The sequence below is a fragment of the Lithobates pipiens genome, unplaced genomic scaffold (genome assembly GCF_037356315.1).
Source record: "Lithobates pipiens isolate NorthernLeopardFrog02 unplaced genomic scaffold, aLitPip1_a1.2 Scaffold_98, whole genome shotgun sequence".
Taxonomy (NCBI): Eukaryota; Metazoa; Chordata; class Amphibia; order Anura; family Ranidae; genus Lithobates; species Lithobates pipiens.
This window is the reverse complement of record NW_027507921.1, coordinates 373,180-396,657: the sequence shown is the minus strand read 5'-3', so window position 1 is coordinate 396,657 and position 23,478 is coordinate 373,180. Positions and strand designations below refer to the sequence as shown.

General features: G+C 42.5%; 1 protein-coding gene across 1 annotated transcript in view; it reads right to left on the bottom strand.

The window, feature by feature from the left end:
- Window positions 1-23,478, bottom strand: part of LOC143973779 (uncharacterized) — a 71,522-nt gene that overhangs the window by 26,306 nt on the left and 21,738 nt on the right. Inside the window, exons 2-3 of the mRNA XM_077474631.1 lie at window positions 6,185-20,470; window positions 1,228-1,326 (exon numbers count right to left, since the gene is read on the bottom strand). Of these exons, the coding sequence (XP_077330757.1) occupies window positions 1,228-1,326; window positions 6,185-20,470 (14,385 nt within the window). The remainder of the gene's footprint in view (window positions 1-1,227; window positions 1,327-6,184; window positions 20,471-23,478) is intronic.

The window sequence follows — 23,478 nt, the reverse complement described above, 5'->3', positions numbered from 1 at the left end:
AGTACATGGATTGAAAACTGGCTACAAGGGCAAGTTCAGAGGGTGGTGATAAATGGGGAGTACTCGGAATAGTTGGGGGTGAGTAGTAGAGTCCCCCAGGGTTCTGCGCTGGGACCAATCCTATTAAATGTATTCATAAACAACCTGGAGGATGGGATAAACATCTCAATCTCTGTATTTGCAGACGATACTAAGCTAAGCAGGGCAATAACTTCTCCGCAGGATGTGGAAACCTTGCAAGAAGATCTGAACAAATTAATGGGGTGGACAACTACATAGCAAATGAGGTTTAATGTAGAAAAATGTAAAATAATGCATTTGGGTGCTAAAAATATGAATGTGATCTATACACTGGGGGGGAGAATCTCTGGGGAATCTAGGATGAAAAAGGACCTGGGGGTCCTAGTAGATGATAGGCTCAGCAATGGCATGCAATGCCAAGCTGCTGCTAACAAAGCAAACAGAATATTGGCATGCATTAATAAGGGGATCAACTCCAGAGATAAAATGATAATTCTCCCACTATACAAGACTCTGGTCCGGCCGCACCTGGAGTATGCTGTCTAGTTCTGGGCACCAGTCCTCAGGAAGGATGTACTGGAAATGGAATGAGTACAAAGAAGGGCAACAAAGCTAATAAAGGGTCTGGAGGATATTAGTTATGAAGAAAGGTTGTGAGCACTGAACTTATTCTCTCTGGAGAAGAGACGCTTGAGAGGGGAAATTATTTAAATGTACAAATACCATACTGGTGACCCCACAATAGGGATAAAACTTTTCCGCCAAAGGTAATTTAATAAGACCCGCAGCCATTCACTAAAATTAGAAGAAAAGCGGTTTAACCTTAAACTGCATAGAGGGTTCTTTACGGTAAGAGCGGCAAGGATGTGGAATTCCCTTCCACAGGCGATGGTCTCAGCGGGGGGCATTCATAGTTTCAAGAAATTATTACATAAGCACCTGAACGACCGCAACATACAGGGATATACAATGTAATACTGACATATAATCACACACATAGGTTGGACTTGATGGACTTGAGTCTTTTTTCAACCTCACCTTCTATGTAACTATATAACTGTGACTCCCCCTGCTGAAACTCCTCCCCTCAGCACCTCAGAAGGCAATGTGTGGAGATCTTTACAAAGTGGGATACAATGTGGAAATACGGAAATAAATAAACGATTTTACATTTTACCCAGAGGTAAGTAACATTCAGACACTTACCAGGCGGAACTCTATCGATGGTATTCTCACAGTAAGTCCCGTAGAACATTTCTAGACAAAGACACTTGACTTCATCTCTGGTACCTCCATTTTTGCAGTCTGTGGAAGAGAATTTAAAAGTCAGAAAAGGCAAATAAATGAACAATTATCATACCATTTTTTAACTTAAAGCTGAACTCCAGGAAAAGGGACAAATAAACAAATAAAATGCATGTATTTGAGCCAAAAGGAGTTCTGTTTCAGTTCATCCAGCCCTAATGCCCCGTACACACGAGCGGAATGTCCGACAGAAAAAGTCAGACGGGAGCTTTTCATCGTATATTCCGATCGTGTGTATGCCTCATCGGACTTTTTACGTCGAAAATTCTGACGGACCTAGAAATAGAACATATTCTAAATATTTCCGACTGAACCAATTCCTATCGGGAAAATCACTCGTCTATATGCTGTTCCGAAGGACCAAAAACAGCGCATGCACTGAAGCAAGTACGAAACGGAAGCTATTGGCTACTGGCTATTGACCTTCCTTTTTCTAGTCCCGTTGTACGTGTTGTACATCATCCCGTTGTTGACGGAAGGACTTTGGTGTGATCGTGTGTACGCAAGACAGCCTCAGTGGAATTCCGTCGGAACTCCGTCAGAGAAAAAACCTTCAGTGCTTATTCCGATAGGATAACTGGTCATGTGTACAGGGCATTCGAGTTAGATAGCTTTGCTACAAAGCATATCTCTGTCTAGCAGGAGAGTAGAGACCTGTTTTTTTTTTTTTTTGCTGCTGCAGTTAAAGCGTTGTTAAACCCGAAACCAAAAATGTAATATCATATCATTTTTTTTTTAACCACTTCAATACCGGGCACTTAAACACCTTCCTGCCCAGACCAATTTTGAGCTTTCAGCGCTGTCGCACTTTGAGTGAAAATTGCGCGGTCATGCTACACTGTACCCAAGCGAAATTTTGCATTTTTTCCCCCACAAATAGAGCTTTCTTTTGGTGGTATTTGATCACCTCTGTGGTTTTTATTTTTTGCTAAACAAATAAAAAAATACCGAAAATGTTGAAAAAAAAATATGTTTTTTTTGTTTCAGTTTCAAAACTTTGTAAATAAGTATGTTTTCTCCTTCACTGATTGGCACTGATGGGGTTACACTGATGGGCAATGATAAGGCGGCACGGATGGGCACCGATGAGGTGGCACCAATGAAGTGGCACTGATGAGGTGGCATTGATGGACACTGATATGTGGCACTGATAGGCGGCACTGATGGGCACTGATAGGCGACACTGATGGGTGGCACTGATGGGCGACACGGATGGGCACTGTTAGGTGGCACAAATTGGCACTGATAGCTGGCATGGATTGGCATGGATGGGCGGCACGGATGGGCATGGATAGGCGGCACAGGTGGGCATGGGTAGGCAGCATAGATGGGCATGGGTAGGTGGCACAGATGGGCATGGGTGGGCACTGATAGGTGGCATGGATGGGCACTGATAGGCGGCACAGATGGGAACTGATTGGCATCCATTGTGGCACTGACTGGAATCCCTGGTGGTCTAGGGTGGCATACCTTGTCCTGGGCATCCCTGGTGGTCTGGTGGCGTCCCTGGTGGTCCAGTGTGGGCATCCTCGGGGGGGGGGGGGCTGCGCTGGTAATCGATCAGCACAGACCCCCCCCTGTCAGAGGAGCAGCTGATCAGCTCTCCTCTACTCGCACAGCGGCTCAAAATCCTGATGACGTCATATGACGTCCGGTCAGGATTTTGAAACCACTTTGCCGCCGTCATTTTGTTATAGGGCGGGCGGCAAGTGGTTAACCAAAGCAGCATACATATTGGTTCTAAATTAATGAGAAAATTAATTTTTTTCCATTTTATTTATTAGATTTGTTTTATAGCAGAACGTAAAATTATTATTTTTTTTCAAAATTGACTTTTTTTGTCTATAGCGGAAATATAAAAAGTGCAGAGGTGATCAAATATCACCAAAAGAAAACTCAACTCAAAAAAGACTTTGATTTTATTTGGGTACAATGCCGTGGTTGCTGCTCCATAAGAGACAAACGGGTGCCGCCCCCCATAAATACACCCAGCCCCCTGATCATGATGCAGGGACACCGGACTACGGATTCCAATGGTGGGGGGAGTGTTTTTTTGAAGCACATGATTAGAGCCTGAGGTTCTAATAGGCTTCAAAACAGGGTGGGCTCGGGGAGCAGAGCACTGTGCCCTGAACCCACCTAGTTGTGGGACACTAGTGAATGAATATTCACTATTCTGACACATTCTCCTCCCGGCCAATCAGGAAGCCCCTATTGGCAAAGGAGTCTCATGACTTCCTGGCCAATCGTGTCTCAGGACACACTTCTGGGTTCCAATTGTCCGGAAGGAGAATGTCTGTGTCCCCACTGGATCAGCCCGGTTCTTCCTTCTCCCTGCCTCCGTGTCTCCTCCATGCCAGCACTAGGTAAGGTGATCACCACTGCCTTTGCCAGGTACCCAGAAGAACGGAAGGCGGCAGCGGCGACAGAAGACCGGACCACCGCCTGTAAAAGAGCTATAAGAAGGCGCGGTGGCCCGGCAGAAGAACCGAAGAGGGGGACAAGACCCCCGAAGCCGCACGCCCCCCCTTCCCCAAGGCACCCCCCTATGTTGAGGGCACGCGGCCTGGTACGGCTCTGGGGGGGGGGCACTCGCTCGCCCCTCCTTTCCTGGCCGACCGGGTAGCTTGCTCGGACAAGGGTTTGATGTGGACCTGGGGGACCCCCACGCCGATTTTTTTCGGCGTTGGGGTTCTCCTTTAAGTCCATACCAGGCGGCGGGGCCAGCGACTTTTTTCATTCGCGGGTTCCGCCTACCTGGAGACCGGCTCGAAATGAGCGGACTTTTCTCCGGGCAGGAAAAGTCCGTTCATTTCAAAAGTACGGCGGACTGGCACACACACGGCCGGTTTGTCCGCCGAAATGCGAATCCGGCGGGAAGATTGGAGTGTAAAACTACTTTCTAAGTCCGCCGTACTTCGGGTCAAAAAAGTATGCCGGAGGCTACACACGGGGGGATTGTCTGGCGGACTTAAGTTTGCCAGACTTTTCCACCCGCTTGTTTGATCGTGTGTACACGGCATAAAAGGCAGGAAGAAAGGCAAATTAATTATTGATTATCATACCATGACTTTACTTTAAGCTAAACTCCAGCATTGGGGCAATATATACAAACAAAAATACATATATAAATACCGATCGCCCTATGTACATTTACTGCGGCAGGGCAGCCGCTCTGTGCCAGATCATGTACTGTACCTAGTATGTGATCTGTCACTTCCGGGTCTGGGGTGTGTGCGCGCCCTGCCGGCGACCCACTCCCACTGCGATTGGACACAGCGGGAGCCAATCAGCAGGTCCAGCGGACCCATCGATCATTTCGGGACACAAGCAGAACGGCAGTCTGCCTATGTAAACAAGGCAGATTGTCGTTCTGTGTCAGCGGGGAAGGTTTTGATCCTGTGTTTCTGCAAAGCAGGATAATGGATCTTTGCCTTCCCCTAGTCAAAGCACAGTGAGTAAGCACTCCCTAGGAACACATTTAACCCTTTGATCTCCCCTGATGTTAACCCCTCCCTAGCCAGTGTCATTAGCATAGCTCGCAACTGTCCCTGATTTCAAGGGACTATCCCTGATTTGAAGAAATGTCCCTCTGTCCCTCATTCCTCCTCATTTGTCCCTCATTTTGGTCTGATCTATATAGTTGTATATAAAATGCACTTTTTATCTATCAAAAAGTGTTTTCCAGCCCTAAACCTTTCATCTGATTTCTAAATGACTCATTTGTAAATTGCAAAAGCCAAAATAAAGGAACAGTAGTGGTAAAAAAAAAAAGCACTTGTGGGTTTAACTGATCTTTGTTTGTTTTTTTTGTATAATCCTCCTTAAAGGGGGCGTGGTCAGGGGTGTGTCCTGTGTCTGCATACTTTTGCTGATAGGTGTCCCTCATTCCTCAAAAAGTTGGGAAGCGTGCATTAGTACAGTACATCACTGTATTAGTATCACTGGTCCCCAAAGAGTACCAAAAGTGTCAGCTTTATCCGACGCAATATGGCAGCCCCTCTATAAGTCGCTGATCGCTGACATTGCTAGTAAAAAAAAAAAAAAAAAAAAAAAAAAATATTCCATAGTTTGTTGACACTATAACTTTTGCGCAAACCAATCAATATATGCTAATTGTGATTTTTTTTTTTTACCAAGAATATGTAGCAGAATACATATTGGTCTAAATTGATGAAGAGACTTCATTTTTTACATTTTTTATTGGATATATTTTATAGCAGAGAGTAAAAAAAACTTTTTTTATTTTTTCAAAAAACATTTTTTTTGTTAGTTTTTTGTTTAAAGCGCAGAATGCATACCACCAAAAGAAAGCTTTATTTGTGTGAGGAAAAAAAAAATAGCAAACATATTATTTGGGTACAGCGCCGCACGACCGCTCAGTTGTCAGTTAAAGTAACAGCACCGTATCGCAAAAAATGGCCTGGTCATGGGAGGGGGGGGGGGGGGGGGATACTTTTGAGTTTTTGACAATTTGTTGCAGAACTTAACCCCAACAGCCGCATCATTCATTCACAAATGATTGTGAATAAATACACTACAAGTACAATCTTCCACCATAGAGGATGGGCTTTTAGTTTCAAAGGGCTGCAGGGTGCACTGTTGACCGCTGTCATAGTCCACTGGCATGTTCTATGCCTTTCAAATAGAAAGCCTGTACAGAAGTAAGGGCTGACACATCTGCAGCAGCCCACATTCCACCAGTGATCTACTGATCAAGGGTGCAAAGCTTTCCAGGCTGCTGCAGGAATAAATAAAAAATACAATTTTTCTTGAAAAAATATGTGCATTTATAATTTTTTTTTGTAAAGGTTAACTTAGACTTTAAAGTGAAACACATAATGCTACAAATACTTACAATTAGTTGTAGTAGAAGAAGTAGTAGTAGTTGTAGTAGTGGTAGTTGTTGTAGGTGTAGTTTTAGCTGCAGTTGTAGTAGGAGTTGTGGGAGCAGGAGTAGTTGCAGTTGTACTAGGAGTTGTGGTAGTAGGAGTAGTTTTAGCTGCAGTTGTAGTAGGAGCTGTGGTAGTAGGAGTAGTTACAGCTGCAGTTGTAGTAGGAGTTGTGGTAGCAGGAGTAGTTTCAGATGCAGTTGTAGTATGAGTTGTGGTAGTAGCAGTAGTTTCAACTGCAGTTGTAGAAGGAGTTGTGGTAGTAGCAGTAGTTTTAGCTGCAGTTGTAGTAGGGGTTGTGGTAGTAGGAGTAGTTTCAGCTGCAGTTGTAGTAGGAGTTGTAGTAGCAGGAGTAGATTCAGCTGCAGTTGTAGTAGGAGTTGTGGTAGTAGCAGTAGTTTCAGCTGCAGTTGTTGTAGGAGTTGTGGTAGTAGCAGTAGTTTCAACTGCAGTTGTAGAAGGAGTTGTGGTAGTAGCAGTAGTTTTAGCTGCAGTTGTAGTAGGGGTTGTGGTAGTAGGAGTAGTTTCAGCTGCAGTTGTAGTAGGAGTTGTAGTAGCAGGAGTAGATTCAGCTGCAGTTGTAGTAGGAGTTGTGGTAGTAGCAGTAGTTTCAGCTGCAGTTGTTGTAGGAGTTGTGGTAGTAGCAGTAGTTTTAGCTGCAGTTGTAGTAGGGATTGTGGTAGTAGGAGTAGTTTCAGCTGCAATTGTAGTAGGAGTTGTAGTAGCAGGAGTAGATTCAGCTGCAGTTGTAGAAGGAGTTGTGGTAGTAGCAGTAGTTTCAGCTGCAATTGTAGTAGAAGTTGTGGTAGTAGCAGTGGTTTCAACCGCAGTCGTAGTAGGAGTTGTGGTAGTAGCAGTAGTTTCAGCTGCAGTCGTAGTATGAGTTGTGCTAGTAGCAGTAGTTTCAGCTGCAGTTGTTGTAGGAGTTGTGGTAGTAACAATAGTTTCAACTGCAGCTGTAGTAGGAGTTGATGTAGTAGCAGTAGTTTCAGCTGCAGTTGTATAAGGAGTTGTGGTAGTAGCAGTAGTTTCAGCTGCAGTCATAGTAGGAGTTGTGGTAGTAGCAGTAGTTTCAGCTGCAGTTGTTGTAGGAGTTGTGGTAGTAGCAGTAGTTTCAACTGCAGCTGTAGTAGGAGGTGATGTAGTAGCAGTAGTTTCAGCTGCAGTTGTATAAGGAGTTGTGGTAGTAGCAGTAGTTTCAGCTGCAGCTGTAGTAGGAGTTGATGTAGTAGCAGTAGTTTCAGCTGCAGTTGTATAAGGAGTTGTGGTAGTAGCAGTAGTTTCAACTGCAGTCGTAGTAGGAGTTGTGGTAGCAGCAGTAGTTTCAGCTGCAGTTATAGTAGGAGTTGTGGTAGCAGGAGTAGTTTCAGCTGCAGTTGTGGTAGGAGCTGTGGTAGCAGGAGTAGTTTCAGCTGCAGGTGTAGAAGGAGTTGTGGTAGTAGCAGTAGTTTCAGCTGCAGTAGTAGTAGGAGTTGTGGTAGTAGCAGTTGTCTCAGCTGCAATTGTAGTAGGAATTGTGGTAGTAAAAGTAGTTTCAGCTGCAGTCATAGTAGGAGTCATTGTAGAAGCAATAGTTTCAGATGCAGTTTTTGTAGAAGTTGCAGTGGCCGTAGTAGTTTCAGCCGCAGTTGTAGTAGGAATTATGGTAGTAGCAGTAGTTTCAGCTGCAGTCGTAGTAAAAGTCATTGTAGAAGCAATAGATTCAGATGCATTTTTCGTAGGAGTTGCAGTGGCTATAGTAGCTTCAGCTGCAGTCACAGTAGGAGTCATTGTAGAAGCAATAGTTGTAGATGCAGTTTTTGTAGGAGTTGCAGTGGCTATAGTAGTTTCAGCAGCAGTTGTAGGAGAAACAGTGGTAATAGTGATAGATCCATCTGAAGTTGCAATGTTAGTCAATGTAGTCATAGGAGTTTCAACTGGAGTTGTAATAGGCGTTGTATAAGCCACAGTAGTGGTAAGTGTGGTTGTAGGATGGATTGAAGTAAAATCATTAGTAGATCCAGCTGCAGTTGGAATCAGAGTATGAGCAGTAGATTCAACTGGCACTGTAGTAGGAGTTGTGGTAGTCACAGCTGATGTTGCAGTGGGAATTGCAGTAGTGGTAGGAGATTTAGCTGCAGTTGTAGTAGGAGTTGTACCAGTAACAGCAGTTTCGGTTGTAATAGGAGTTGTGTTAGCTACAGACGTTTCAGCTTTAATTGTAGTAGGGGTTGTAGAGGTAGGAGTAAGAATTTCAGCTGCAGTTGCAGTTGAAATCAGAGTACTAGTTGATTCAGCTTGTGTTGTAGGTAGAGCTGTAGTAGTAGCAGTAGTTTCATCTGTAGCTGTAATAGGGGTTGTAGTAGCTATAGTGATTTCAGCTGCAGTTGGAGCCAAAGTCGATGCAGTGGTATATCCATTTACAGCTGTACTAAGGACTATGGTAGTAGCAGTAATAGGAGTTGTGTTAGCTACAGACGTTTCAGCTTTAATTGTAGTACGGGTTATAGAGGTAGGAGTAAGAGTTTCAGCTGCAGTTGAAATCAAAGTACTAGTTGATTCAGCTTGTGTTGTAGTTAGAGCTGTAGTAGTAGCAGCAGTTTCATCTACAGCTGTAATAGGGGTTGTAGTGGCTATAGTGATTTCAGATGCAGTTGGAGCCAAAGTCGTTGCAGTAGTATATCCATTTACAGCTGTACTAAGGACTATGGTAGTAGCAGTAAACTCAGCTGCAATTGTAGTAAACATTGTAGTAGCAATAGTAGATCCAGTTGCAGTTGCAGAAGAATTAGTAGTTATAGCAGAAGCCAGGGTTGTTGTCTCGGGAACAGTTGTGTCCGGATGGATTGATGTGTCTGCTGTTGCAGCAGGCATGGTGAATGTTTCTGGTGTTTTAGTTGTAGTATCAAGTATGGTTGATATATCTGATAGAGTTGTTTGTGGAAAAACTGCTGTTACTACTGTTGTTTCAGATACACTGGACAACTCAGCTGTGCTTGTTTCAGGAACCTTTGTTGTTTCTTTGGCTGCTTCAGAAACTGTCGCTAAATTTGCTGCAGTTGTGTCAACACCAGGTGATGTTGCTGTTGTTAGGTCGGGCAAAGTAGATGTTTCTCCTTTTTCAGTTCTTGTGTAAAGTAAGGTGGTCATATCTACTGTAGTTGTCTCAGGGACAGATGTTGTTCCAACAGTGGCATAAGACACAGTATGGGTTGCTGAAGTAGTTGTAGCTATTGGGACTGTGGTTTCAGCTGATGCATCAAGGACGGTCGACACTTCTGATGTAGCTGGGCCAGGAACAAGAGTATCTACTGTTGTATCAGGTACAGTCACTAGTGTTGTATCTGCTGCTGTGCCAGGAAAAAGTGTTGAATCTGTTGTATTTGGGTCTGGGTGGAGTGTTGCATCTGTTGCTGTTGTAGCTACTTCTGTGCCAGGAATAAGCGTTGAATCTGCTGTAGTTGGGTCTGGGTGGAGTGTTGTATCCGTTGCTGTTGTTGTATCTACTTCTGTGCCAGGAATAAGTGTTAAAACTGCTGTAGTTGGGTCTAGGTGGAGTGTTGTATCTGCTGTTGTGCCAGGAATAAGTGTTGAATCAGCTGTAGTTGGTTTTTGGTGAAGAGTTGTATCTGTTGCTGTTGTTGTAGCTACTTCTGTGCTGGTAATGAGCGTTAAAACTGCTGTAGTTGGGTCTGGGTGCAGTGTTGTATCTGCTGCTGTGCCAGGAATAAGTGTTGAATCTGCTGTAGTTGGGTCTGGGTGGAATGTCGTATCTGCTGTTGTGCCAGGGATAAGTGTTGAATCAGCTGTAGTTGGGTCTGGGTGGAGTGTTGTAGCTACTTCTGTGCCAGGAATAAGCGTTGAATCTGCTGTAGTTGGGTCTGGGAGGAGTGTTGTATTTGCTGCTGTGCCAGGAATAAGTGTTGAATCTGCTGTAGTTGGGTCTTGGTTGAGTGTCGTATCTGTTGCTGTTGTTGTATCTACTTCTGTCCCAGGTATAAGCGTTGAATCTGTTGTAGTTGGGTCTGGGTGGAGTGTTGTATCTGCTGCTGTGCCAGGAATAAGTGTTGATTCAGCTGTAGTTGGGTCTGGGTGGATTGTTGTATCTGCTGCTGTGCCAGGGATAAGTGTTGAATCTGTTGTAGTTGGGTCTGGGTGGAGTGTTGTATCTGCTGCTGTGCCAGGAATACGTGTTGATTCAGCTGTAGTTGGGTCTGGGTGGATTGTTGTATCTGCTGCTGTGCCAGGGATAAGTGTTGAATCTGCTGTAGTTGGGTCTGGGTGGAGTGTTGTATCTGCTGCTGTGACAGGAATAAGTGTTGATTCAGCTGTAGTTGGATCTGGGTGAAGTGTTGTATCTACTTCTGTGCCAGGAATAAGTGTTGATTCAGCTGTAGTTGGGCCTGGGTGAAGTGTTGTATCTACTTCTGTGCCAGGAATAAGTGTTGAATCTGCTGTAGTTGGGTCTGGGTGGAGTGTTGTATCTGCTGCTGTGACAGGAATAAGTGTTGAATCTGCTGTAGTTGGGTCTGGGTGGAGTGTTGTATCTGCTGCTGTGACAGGAATAAGTGTTGAATCTGCTGTAGTTGGGTCTGGGTGGAGTGTTGTATCTGCTGCTGTGCCAGGAATAAGTGTTGAATCTGCTGTAGTTGGGTCTGGGTGGAGTGTTGTATCTGCTGCTGTGACAGGAATAAGTGTTGATTCAGCTGTAGTTAGATCTGGGTGAAGTGTTGTATCTACTTCTGTGCCAGGAATAAGTGTTGATTCAGCTGTAGTTGGGCCTGGGTGAAGTGTTGTATCTACTTCTGTGCCAGGAATAAGTGTTGAATCTGTTGTAGTTGGGTCTGGGTGGAGTGTTGTATCTGCTGCTGTGACAGGAATAAGTGTTGAATCTGCTGTAGTTGGGTCTGGGTGGAGTGTTGTATCTGCTGCTGTGACAGGAATAAGTGTTGAATCTGCTGTAGTTGGGTCTGGGTGGAGTGTTGTATCTGCTGCTGTGCCAGGAATAAGTGTTGAATCTGCTGTAGTTGGGTCTGGGTGGAGTGTTGTATCTGCTGCTGTGCCAGGAATAAGTGTTGAATCTGCTGTAGTTGGGTCTGGGTGGAGTGTTGTATCTACTTCTGTGCCAGGAATAAGTGTTGATTCAGCTGTAGTTGGGTCTGGGTGAAGTGTTGTATCTGCTGCTGTGCTAGGAAAAAGTGTTGAATCTGCTGTAGTTGGGACTGGGTGGAGTGTTGTATCTGCTGCTGTGCCAGGAATAAGTGTTGAATCTGCTGTAGTTGGGTCTGGGTGGAGTGTTATCTCTACTGTTGCGTGAGATATAAGTGGTGTTTCTGCTTTTTCAGTTGATGTATCAAGTATGCTGGCAGTAGCTGATGCTGTATATTTAGGAGTAAGCGTTGTTAAAACATCTGTAATTGTGTCTGAGGGTAGTGATGTTTCTGCTGTTGCTTCAGATGTGGCAAATGTTCCTGCTATTTCAGTTGTATCAAGTACAGTTGGTAAAGCTGATGTAATGGTTTCTGGAACAATTGTTATTTCTGTTGTCGTATGAGGTACACTGGACAATTCTGCTTTGCTTGTTTCCAAAACCAGTGTTGTTTGTTCAGGAGCTATTGTTAAATCTTCTACAGTTGTGTCAACACCGAGTGATGTTTCTGGTGTTGTGTCGGACAAAGTAGACATTTCTGCTTTTCCAGTTGTTGAATCTAGCACAGTTGATTTATGTGGTGTAGTCTCAGGAATAAGTGTTGCTTCTACAGTTGTACCAGGCATTGTATGAATTTCTACAGTAGGTGTAACTTTTGTTTCAGCTGATGTATAAAACACTGTTAATACTTCTGATGTAGCTGTGCTAGGAACAAGAGTTTCCTTTGTTGCTCCTATTGTTGTGTCAGATGCAGTCTCTAGATCTGCTGTGCTTGTTTCAAGAGCCAGTGCTGTGGTGTCAGGAACAATCATTGTTTCTGTCATTGCACCAGACACACTTGATACTTCAGAAGTTGTTTCAAAAGCCAGTGTTGTATCTGCTGTTGTCCCAAGAACGGGTGTTAAATCATCTATGGTGGTGTCAGGGAGAAGTGTACTTTTTGTTGTGGATTCAGTCACAGTCAATATTTTTTCAGTTGTTGTATCAATCACGGTGCTTATATATAATGTGGCTGTTTCAGGAACAAGTGTTGTTTCTGTTGCTGCATCAGTTGTAGGTATTACAACTGAAGTTTCAGCTGGTGTATCAAGCACGGTCGTTAAATCTGGTGTAGCTGTGCCAGAAGCAACAGTTTCCTTTGTTGTTTCTGCTGTTGAATCAAGCGTACTTAACACTTCAGCTGTGGTAGTTTCAGAAGCCAGGTTTGTATCTACTGTTGTCTCAGGAACAATTGTTAAATCTACAGTAGTTGTGTCAGTGCCGAGTGATGTTTCTGCATTAGACGTAGTAAATGTTTCGGCTTTTTCAGTTGTAATATCAAGAATAGTTGGTATATCTGATGTAACTGTTTTTGGAACAATTGTTGTTTTTCCTGTTGTTTCAGATATGCTGGACAACTCAGTTGTGCTTGTTTCAGGAACCGGTGTTTTTTCTTCTGCTGTTGTGAAATCTGCAGCAGTTGGGTCAACATTGGTTGAGGTTTCCGTCATCATGCCAGGCAAAGTAGATGTTTCTGCTTTTTCAGTTGTATCGAGTACAGTAGATATTACTCTTGTAGATGTCTCAGGAGAAAATGTTTCTACAGTTCTATCAGACAAAGTGTATATTTCTACAGAAGGTGTAAGTATTAGGACTGTTGTTTCAGCTGAAGTATCAAGGACAGTCGAAATTTCTATTGCACCTGTTTCAGAATCGAGTGTTGTAACAACTGTGGTTTCAGGAAGAGTTGTTAATTCTGCTCTAGTAGTTTCAGGGTGAAATGATGTCTCTGATGTTCTATGAGACATGGTAGACATTTCAGCTTTTACAGTTGTTGTATCAAGTGTGGTTGTTAAATCCAATGTGGCTGTTTCAGAAACAGACACACTTGATATGTCAGTCATTGTTGTTTCAGGAGCCAGTGTTATGTCTGCAGTTGTCTCAGGAACGTTTGTTAAGTCTGACGTAACTGTTTTTGGAACAATTGTAGTTTCTACTGTTGTTTCAGATATGCTTGACAACTCAGTTGAGGTTGTTTCAGGAACCGGTGTTTTTTCTTCTGCTGTTGTAGAATCTTCAGTTGTGCCAACACCGGCTGAGGTTTCAGTTGTCATGCCAGGCAAAGTAGACATTTCAGCTTTTAAAGTTGTATCAAGTGTGGCTGTTTCAGAAATAGCCACACTCGACACTTCAACCATTGTTGTTTCAGAAGCCAGTGTTATATCTGCTGTTGTTTCAGGAATGTTTGTTAGGTCTGACGTAACTGTTTTTGGAACAATTGTAGTTTCTACTGTTGTTTCAGATATGCTTGACAACTCAGTTGTGCTTGTTTCAGGAACCAGTGTTTTTTCTTCTGCTGTTGTAGAATCTTCAGTGGTGCCAACACTGGCTGAGGTTTCAGTTGTCATGCCAGGCAAAGTAGACATTTCAGCTTTTAAAGTTGTTGTATCAACTGTGGCTGCTTCAGAAAAAGCTACACTTGTCACTTCAACCATTGCTGTTTCAGAAGCCAGTGTTATATCTGATGTTGTCTCAGGAATGTTTGTTAAGTCTGACGTAACTGTTTTTGGAACAATTGTAGTTTTTACTGTTGTTTTAGATATGCTTGACAACTCAGTTGTGCTTGTTTCAGGAACCAGTGTTTTTTCTTCTGCTGTTGTAGAATCTTCAGTTGTGCCACCACTGGCTGAGGTTTCAGTTGTCATGCCAGGCAAAGTAGACATTTCAGCTTTTAAAGTTGTTGTATCAAGTGTGGCTGTTTCAGAAATAGCCACACTCGACACTTCAACCATTGTTGTTTCAGAAGCCAATGTTATATCTGCTGTTGTCTCAGGAATGTTTGTTAGGTCTGACGTAACTGTTTTTGGAACAATTGTAGTTTCTACTGTTGTTTTAGATATGCTTGACAACTCAGTTGTGGTTGTTTCAGGAACCGGTGTTTTTTCTTCTGCTGTTGTAGAATCTTCAGTTGTGCCAACACCGGCTGAGGTTTCAGTTGTCATGCCAGGCAAAGTAGACATTTCAGCTTTTAAAGTTGTTGTATCAAGTGTGGCTGTTTCAGAAATAGACACACTTGACACTTCAACCATTGTTGTTTCAGAAGCCAGTGTTATATCTGCTGTTGTCTCAGGAATGTTTGTTAGGTCTGACGTAACTGTTTTTGGAACAATTGTAGTTTCTACTGTTGTTTTAGATATGCTTGACAACTCAGTTGTGCTTGTTTCAGGAACCAGTGTTTTTTCTTCTGCTGTTGTAGAATCTTCAGTTGTGCCAACACTGGCTGAGGTTTCAGTTGTCATGCCAGGCAAAGTAGACATTTCAGCTTTTAAAGTTGTTGTATCAACTGTGGCTGCTTCAGAAACAGCCACACTTGTCACTTCAACCATTGCTGTTTCAGAAGCCAGTGTTATATCTGATGTTGTCTCAGGAATGTTTGTTAAGTCTGACGTAACTGTTTTTGGAACAATTGTAGTTTCTACTGTTGTTTCAGATATGCTTGACAACTCAGTTGTGCTTGTTTCAGGAACCAGTGTTTTTTCTTCTGCTGTTGTAGAATCTTCAGTTGTGCCAACACTGGCTGAGGTTTCAGTTGTAATGCCAGGCAAAGTAGACATTTCAGCTTTTAAAGTTGTTTTATCAAGTGTGGCTGCTTCAGAAACAGCTACACTTGTCACTTCAACCATTGTTGTTTCAGAAGCCAGTGTTATATCTGCTGTTGTCTCAGGAATGTTTGTTAAGTCTGACGTAACTGTTTTTGGAACAATTGTAGTGTCTACTGTTGTTTTAGATATGCTTGACAACTCAGTTGTGCTTGTTTCAGGAACCAGTGTTTTTTCTTCTGCTGTTGTAGAATCTTCAGTTGTGCCAACACTGGCTGAGGTTTCAGTTGTCATGCCAGGCAAAGTAGACATTTCAGCTTTTAAAGTTGTTGTATCAAGTGTGGCTGTTTCAGAAATAGCCACAGTCGACACTTCAACCATTGTTGTTTCAGAAGCCAGTGTTATATCTGCTGTTGTCTCAGGAATATTTGTTAGGTCTGACGTAACTGTTTTTGGAACAATTGTAGTTTCTACTGTTGTTTTAGATATGCTTGACAACTCAGTTGTGCTTGTTTCAGGAACCAGTGTTTTTTCTTCTGCTGTTGTAGAATCTTCAGTTATGCCAACACTTGCTGAGGTTTCAGCTGTCATGCCAGGCAAAGTAGACATTTCAGCTTTTAAAGTTGTTGTATCAAGTGTGGCTGCTTCAGAAACAGCTACACTTGTCACTTCAACCATTGTTGTTTCAGAAGCCAGTGTTATATCTGCTGTTGTCTCAGGAACGTTTGTTAGGTCTGACGTAACTGTTTTTGGAACAATTGTAGTTTCTACTGTTGTTTTAGATATGCTTGACAACTCCATTGTGCTTGTTTCAGGAACCAGTGTTTTTTCTTCTGCTGTTGTAGTATCTTCACTTGTGGCAACATCAGCTGAGGTTTCAGTTGTCATGCCAGGCAAAGTAGACATTTCAGTTTTTAAAGTTGTTGTATCAAGTGTGGCTGTTTCAGAAACAGACACGCTTGACACTTCAACCATTGTTGTTTCAGAAGCCAGTGTTATATCTGCTGTTGTCTCAGGAATGTTTGTTAAGTCTGCTGTGGTGGTATCAGACGGAAGTGATGTTTCTGGTGTTGGTTCAGACCTGGCAGTTGTTTCTGCACTTTTAGTTGTTGTACCAAGTAGTGTTGTTTCTGTAAATGCCGTTCCAACTGTCAAATCAGGCGCACTTGATGCTGCAGAAACCAAGGTTGTATCCACTGTTGTTACAGGAACAATTGTTAAACCTCCTGTAGTTATGTCAGGGTGAAGTGATGTTTCTTCTTTTGCATCAGTTGTGGTTAGTGTTTCTGCTTTTTCAGTTGATGTATCAAATACAGTGGTTAGATCTGATGTTGCTGTATGAGGAATAAGTGTTGCCTCAGTTGTATCAGGCACACTTGACGCTTCAGCAATAGTTGTTTCAGAAGCCGGTGTTATGTCCACCGTTGTCTCAGAAATGGTTGGTAAATCTGCTGTGGTGGTTCCAAGAGGAAGGGGTGTTTCTGCTGTTGATTCAGACACAGCAGATGTTTCTGTTTTTTCAGTTGTAACAAGTCGCGTTGTTATATCTGGTGTGATTGTTTCTTTAAATGTTGTTTCTGCTGTTGTATCAAGCACACTTGACACCGCATATGTGGTTGTTTCAGAAGCCAGGGTTGTATCTACTGTTGTCTCAGGAACAGCTGTTAAATCTCCTGTAGTTGTGTCTGGGTGGAGTGAAGTTTCTGCTGTAACGTCAGACGTGGTAAATGTTCCTGCTTTTTCTGTTGTTGTATCAAGTGCAGTTAATATATCTAATGTAGTTGTTTCTGGAACAAAAGTTGCTTCAACTGTTGTAGTAAATACACTGGCCAATTTAGCTGTGCTTGACTCGGAAACCAGTGTTGTTTCTTCTGTTGCTTCAGAAACTGTTAAACTTGCTTCAGTTGAGTCAACTTTGGGTGATGTTTCTGTTGTTGTGTAAAACAAAGTAGAAGCTTCTCCTTTTCCAGTTGTTGAATCAAATTCAGTATATATATCCGATGTAGTCTCTGGAAGAAATGTTGTTTCTACAGACACAGTATGCATTTCTACAGTAGGTGTGACTGTAATTTTAGCTGATGTCTCAAAGACAGTAGATATTTGTGATGTAGCTGTGTCAGGGATAAGAGTTTCCTTTGTTGTTTCTACTGTTGTATCAGATACAGTCTCTAAATCACTGGTTTCAGAAGTCAATGTTGCATCCACAGTGGTATCAGGAACACGTTTTGTTTCTGTTTTTCCATCTGATACACTTGACACTTCAGTGGTCATGTCAGAAGCAAGTGTTGTATCTACTGTTGTCCCAATTGTAAAATCATCTATAGTGATGTCAGGGAGTGTAATGTCTGTTTTTGTTGTGGATTTGGACTCAGTCAACATTGTTTCACTTGTTGTATCAAGTATGGTGGTTATATATGATGTGGCTGTTTCAGGAATAAGTGTTGTTTCTGTTGCTGCATCAGGCATAGTATTAATTTCCCCTGTAGTAAAAATTACGGCTGATGTTTCAGCTGTTGTATCAAGCACTGTTATTAAATCTGATGTAGCTGTGCCAAGAGAAGCGGTTTCCTTTGTTGTTTCTGCAGTTGTATTAAGCACACTTGATATTGCGTCTGTGGTTGTTTTAAAATCCAAGGTTGTATCTAGTGTTGCATCAGGAACAATTGTTAAATCTGCAGTAGTTACATCAGGGTGGAGTGATGTTTCTGCAGTTGCATCAGTCGTGATAAATGTTTTTGCTTGTTCAGTTGTTGTGTCAAGTGCAGTTAATGCATTTGATGTTGTTGTACCAAATATCGTTGTTATATCTTGTGTGACTTCTTCTGAAGATGTTGTTTCAGCTGTTGTATCAAGCACACTTGATACTGCAGATGCGGTTTCTGAAACTAGGGTCATACCGGCTGTTGTCTCAGGACCAGTTGGTGAAGTTGTATCAGGATTAAGAGACATTCCTGTTGTTGCATCAGTTGTGAAAAATGTTTCTGCTTTTTCAGTCGTATCAAGTACAGTTGATATTTCTGATGTTGTTTCTGGAGCAATTGTTGCTTTTTCTGTTGGCGTAGATACACTGGATGATTCAGATGTGCTTGTTTCAGAAACCAGTGTTGTTTCTTCTGCTGTTTCGGCAACTGTTGTTAAATCTGCTACAGTTGTGTCAGCGTCGGGGGATGTTTCTGATGTTGTGCCAGAAAAAGTAGAATTTTCCAATTTTCCACTTGTTGAATCCAATACAGTAAATATATCTGATGTAGTCTCAGGAGCAAGTGTTGTTTCTTCAGTTGTATCAGTAGGTTTGACTGTAACTATTGTTTCAGCTGATGTATCAAGGACAGTTGAGATTTCTGACGTAGCTATACTAGAAACGAGAGTTTCCTTTGTTGTTACTACTGTTATATCAGATACAGTCTCTACATTTGTTATGCTTGTTTCAGAAGCCAGTGTTGAATCTTCTGTTGTCACGAAAACATCTGTTAAACTTTCAATTGTTCTATCCAGTACAGTGCTTACATATGATGTGACTGTTTCAACAATACTTGTTGTTTCTGTTGCTGTAGACATAGTACTTTCTTGCTCTGTAGCTGTAACTATTTTGGCAGATGTTTGACCTGTCGTATCAAGCGCAGTCGTTAAATCTGATGTAGCTATTCCAGAAGCAATAGTTTCTTTTGTTGTTTCTCCTGTGGTATCAGATACACTGGACAATTCAGATGTGTGTGTTTCAGGAACCAGCGTTGTTCCTTCTGTTGCTTCAGAAACTGGTGATAAATCCACTGCAGTTGTGTCAACCGCAGTTGATGTGTCTGTTGTTGTACCAGACAACGTAGACATTTCTTCTTTTTCAGTTGTTGACTCTAGTACCGTATATATATCTGTTGTAGATTCAGGAACACTCATTGTTTCCACAGTCGTATCCGACTTTGCATGTGTTTCTACAGTTGGTGTAACAGTTTTTTTGGCAGATGTATCAAAGACGGTTGACACGTCTGATGTAGCTGTGCCAGGATCAAAAGTTTCTGTTGTTGTTTCCAATGTTGTACCAGACACTGTCTCTACAGTGGCTGTGCTTATTTCAGAAGTGAGTGTTGTATCTGCTGTGGTGATCTGAAAAGGTGTTGTTTCTGCCGTTGCATCAGGCTCATTTGATATGTCAGTGGTTATGTCGGAGACCAGGGTTGTATCTGCTGTTGTCTCTGAAATAATTGTTAAATCCCCCATAGTTGTGTCAGGCTTGAGGGATGTTTTTGCTGTTGCATCAGACATAGTAAATGTTTCTGCTTTTTCAGTTGGTGTATATGATGTAGCTGTTTCTGGAAAAATGGTTGTTTCTTCTGTTGTATCAGATACACTAGGCAATGGAGCTGTGCTTGTTTCAGGAACCGGTGTTGTTTCTTCTGTTGTTTCAGAAACTGTTGTGTCAATACCAGGTGATGTTTCTGCTGTTGGGTCAGTAGAAGTTTCGACTCCGTCAGTTGTTGAACCCAGTGAAGTATTTATATCTGTTGGAGCCTTGGAAACAAGTGTTGATTCTGCACTTGTATCAGACATGGTTTGTGTTTCTTCAGTATGTGTAACTGTAATTTCAGCTGATGTATCAAAGGCAGTTGATACGTCTGCTGTAGTGCTTGTTTCTGGAGATGGTGTTGTATCTGCAGAGGTGATGGTTGTTTCTGTTGTTGCATCAGACACACTCGGTTCTTCTGTTGTCTCTCGAGTAGTCATTAAATCTACTGTAGATGTGTCTGGGTCGAATGACGTTTCTGTTGTTGCGTCAGACGTGATAAAGGTTTCTGTGTTTTCAGTTGCTGTACCATGTTCAGTTGATATGTTTGATGTAGCTGTTTCTGAAAAAAAAATATTTTTTGTTGATGTCTCAGAAACACTGGATAATTCCTCTGTGCTTCTAGTAGTGACAAATGGTGTTTCTTCGGTTGTTTCAGAAACTGATGTTAAATCAGCTGAAGTTGGGCTATCACCACTGGAGGACATTTCTGTTGTTGCATCAGACACACTCGGTTCTTCTGTTGTCTCTCGAGTAGTCATTAAATCTACTGTAGATGTGTCTGGGTGGAGTGACGTTTCTGTTGTTGCGTCAGATGTGATAAATGTTTCTGTGTTTTCAGTTGCTGTACCATGTTCAGTTGATATGTTTGATGTAGCTGTTTCTGAAAAAAATATATTTTTTGTTGATGTCTCAGAAACACTGGATAATTCCTCTGTGCTTCTAGTAGTGACAAATGGTGTTTCTTCGGTTGTTTCAGAAACTGATGTTAAATCAGCTGAAGTTGGGCTTTCACCACTGGATGACATTTCTGTTGTTGCATCAGACAAAGTAGAAGTTCCTGCTTTTTCAGTTGTAGAATCTAGCACAGTTGATTTAAATGATGAATTCTCAGCTTCCTCTGTTGCTGCTGTATTATCTGTTCTATCATATCTTGACTCAAACATTTCTTGTGCTTCCACATCATACAAAGGGTCTGTGTCCATTGCATTATTATTTATGTTCACTGACGTTTCAGTAGAATGTTCTGATGTTTGCGTTGCACTTCCTAGAATATAAAAAAAAGGTGCAGTGTATTAGTAATAAGTGTTGCCCCTCTATGTAACCTTAGCAGTTAGGCAGAGACTGCAAATGAGGGAAAAATATTTTACTAAAGGTTACAAAATTTTACAAACCAATCTCCCAGACAGATGTAAAATAACATTTGGTGAGTAATTCAGATATAAAATGCAATTTATCAAGGTGGGGGTAATGGTTTAGATCAATCATTTCGGTATATTAAAGTATGGATTAATAATACAGTACAAGTGCAGCACAATAGTAACACAATCAATTCATTTATAATAGTAAACATAAGTCCAACGTGCATCGGTGCCATAAATAGTCCCCACTGTAGATAGCTAATTATCCTATGCAGTAACTCCATGCGACAGTTCAAATTGATAATCCTGTGTGTTCAGTGACCACTACCTATAGACAGAATCTCCCAGCTATGGCCCCATTACAGAGTCAAAATCACCTAATACAATGTCTTTAAGGATGACGTTGAACCACGTTATTCCACTTCTAAGAACTTGATCATCCATGAATGACCATAAAAACAAAATGAAAAACCATAGTGCTATCTGGTACAAATCATTTATTCAAAACTAAACACAGGGATTAAAAACCTTTGCATAAATAAAAAAAAGTGAATAACAAGCATATCATTAGCTCATCACGCTGATACATAAGTGCAAACCTCCTGGATCATAGTTCCTCCCACCTGAAGAAGGGGGCGTAATGCATACAGGTGGAAGGAACTATGATTCAGGAAGTTTACACTGGAGTATCAGTGTGGTAAGCTGATGATACGCTTGTTATTCACTTTTTTATGTGAGCATTTTTTTTTTGTTTAATAAATGTTTATTGGAGATAAACAACAAACATGTACTGTAGAATTCACAAACAAACATACAATCAAACATACAATCAATGCCCAATCCCACAGACCAGGGGGCAGGATGATCAATTAGCACTAGAGCAGCTTGGAATCAGTACAGTAGAACAATAAAAACGGAAGTGCCAAAGGAACAAACATTCTGGAGGTTATGAACAAGGTGCGCAGCACCTATAAAAGGACCGGGCATCATGTTGTCTATCATAGAAACTGAGAAGTGTGATTAAAGAACAGATAAAGGCAAGAGAGTGTAAAGAAAAGGGGGGGCAGGAAGAACAGAAAAGAGTCAGGGAGGGGAAGGGAAGGATGGGGGAACGGTGGCCTGCGTGGTAACATTCAGCATACATGGCTCAGTGGGGTTGCGTTAAAATATCCTTGTAGAATGAAGTTGAGGTAAATTCCCTCCAACAAGACCAAGTCAAGAGGGTTTTTTGAGAGGTATTCTTATTAGCATGAGTAAAGTCCTCCATGAGGTAAACTGCCGCTATTTTATGCATCCAGGTTTTCAGTGACGGGATCTTGGGTTGGCCCCAGAAGGCAGGAATAAGTGCCTTAGCTGCGTTCAGCAAGTGGGGGATGATGGAGCGTTTGTACCGGCCCACCGGATCTGTAGTAGCATGGAAGAGAATGGTCCAGGGATCATTAGGGAGGAGGATGCCAGTGATACGTTGTGTAATCTGGATGACGTCAGACTAAAACTGCTGAATAAGGGGGCATGACCACCAGATGTGTACATGAGTGGCCCTAAACCCACAGTTCCTCCAGCACAACGGGGAATTTTCAGGGAACATCTGGTGTAATTTCACAGGGGTGTAGTGCCATCTGGTGAGCAATTTATAATTAACTTCGGCAATTTGAGTAGCAATGGATGAGACATGACATAGTTGTAGTACCTTCCTTTTTTGTAAATCTGTGAGGCTGATATTTAAATCATCCTCCCATTTGGCCAGATAGGGCGGGAATGAGTTGTGAAGGAGTCTGATGAGGGCCTTATAGAGCAGTGAAATGCAGCGTAGGGGGGGTCTTTGGGGTAGAACACTACCTCAACTCCATTCAAAGTCTCGGAACCTCTCAGTGGTTGGGGCAAGGCCCTCAGGAAGCAGCGTAACTGAGCATATCGCCACCTGTCAAGGAATGTAGCTGGTTTAGCACCGAGTATATCCGACAAAGACTTAATGGTAGAGTTCCGGAGGACTTGGTGTATCATCAGGTGCCCATCCGAGGACCAGGCCCGGAAGCCTGGATCTAGCAGACCCGGTAGAAAGTACTGATGGTGAAGAAGGGGCATTAGAGGGGAGTTGTAAGACCAGGAGCACTGTCTGTGAAGGTTGTCCCATATAGCCAAGGTGGAGGAAGTAAGGGAAGAGGTGTCAGTGCCAAGGTGTCTGTGTATTCGAGGGATCCACGGTGCAACCGTGAGGTCTGCCCCACACAAAAAGCGCTCCATGGACACCCACAGCTTGGTGTTAGCAGCGTACTTCCAGTCTGCCACCCTGGAAAGTACTGCTGCATAATAACACAACCTAAAGTTTGGAAGGGCCAGACCCCCAGCATCTTTGGCACGATATAAGACGTCCCTAGACACTCTGGGATGACTGTTCCTCCAGACATAGCAGGAGATCATGGTCTGTAAAATTGCAAAAAAACCTATAGGTACCCCCAGGGGAATCATTTGGAATAGGAATAAGACTCTGGGCAATACGTTCATTTTAATTACGTTAACCCTCCCCAGCCAGGAATGTGAAAGATTCTTCCATTTCCGCAAGTCTTCCCTGAGATTGTTTAGTAATGGGAGGTAGTTATAACGGAAGAGGGAGTGGATATTTGGTGTAAGGAAAATACCGAGATATTTCATACTACGCTGAACCCATTTAAAAGGGAAGAGGGGCCGAAGTAGATCCGCTTCCCGTCTGGGGAGGTTAATATTCAGAATTTCTGATTTAGAAAAGTTTATTTTAAAATTGGAGAGTTTTTGGTAGGTAGAGAGGGCCGACATCAGATTAGGCAGGGAGACACGGGGCCGTTGAACAAAAAATAAAATATCATCAGCATATGCCGCGTATTTATGGGTCACTGGCCCTATTTGAACACCGTGGATATCAATATTATGCCTAATG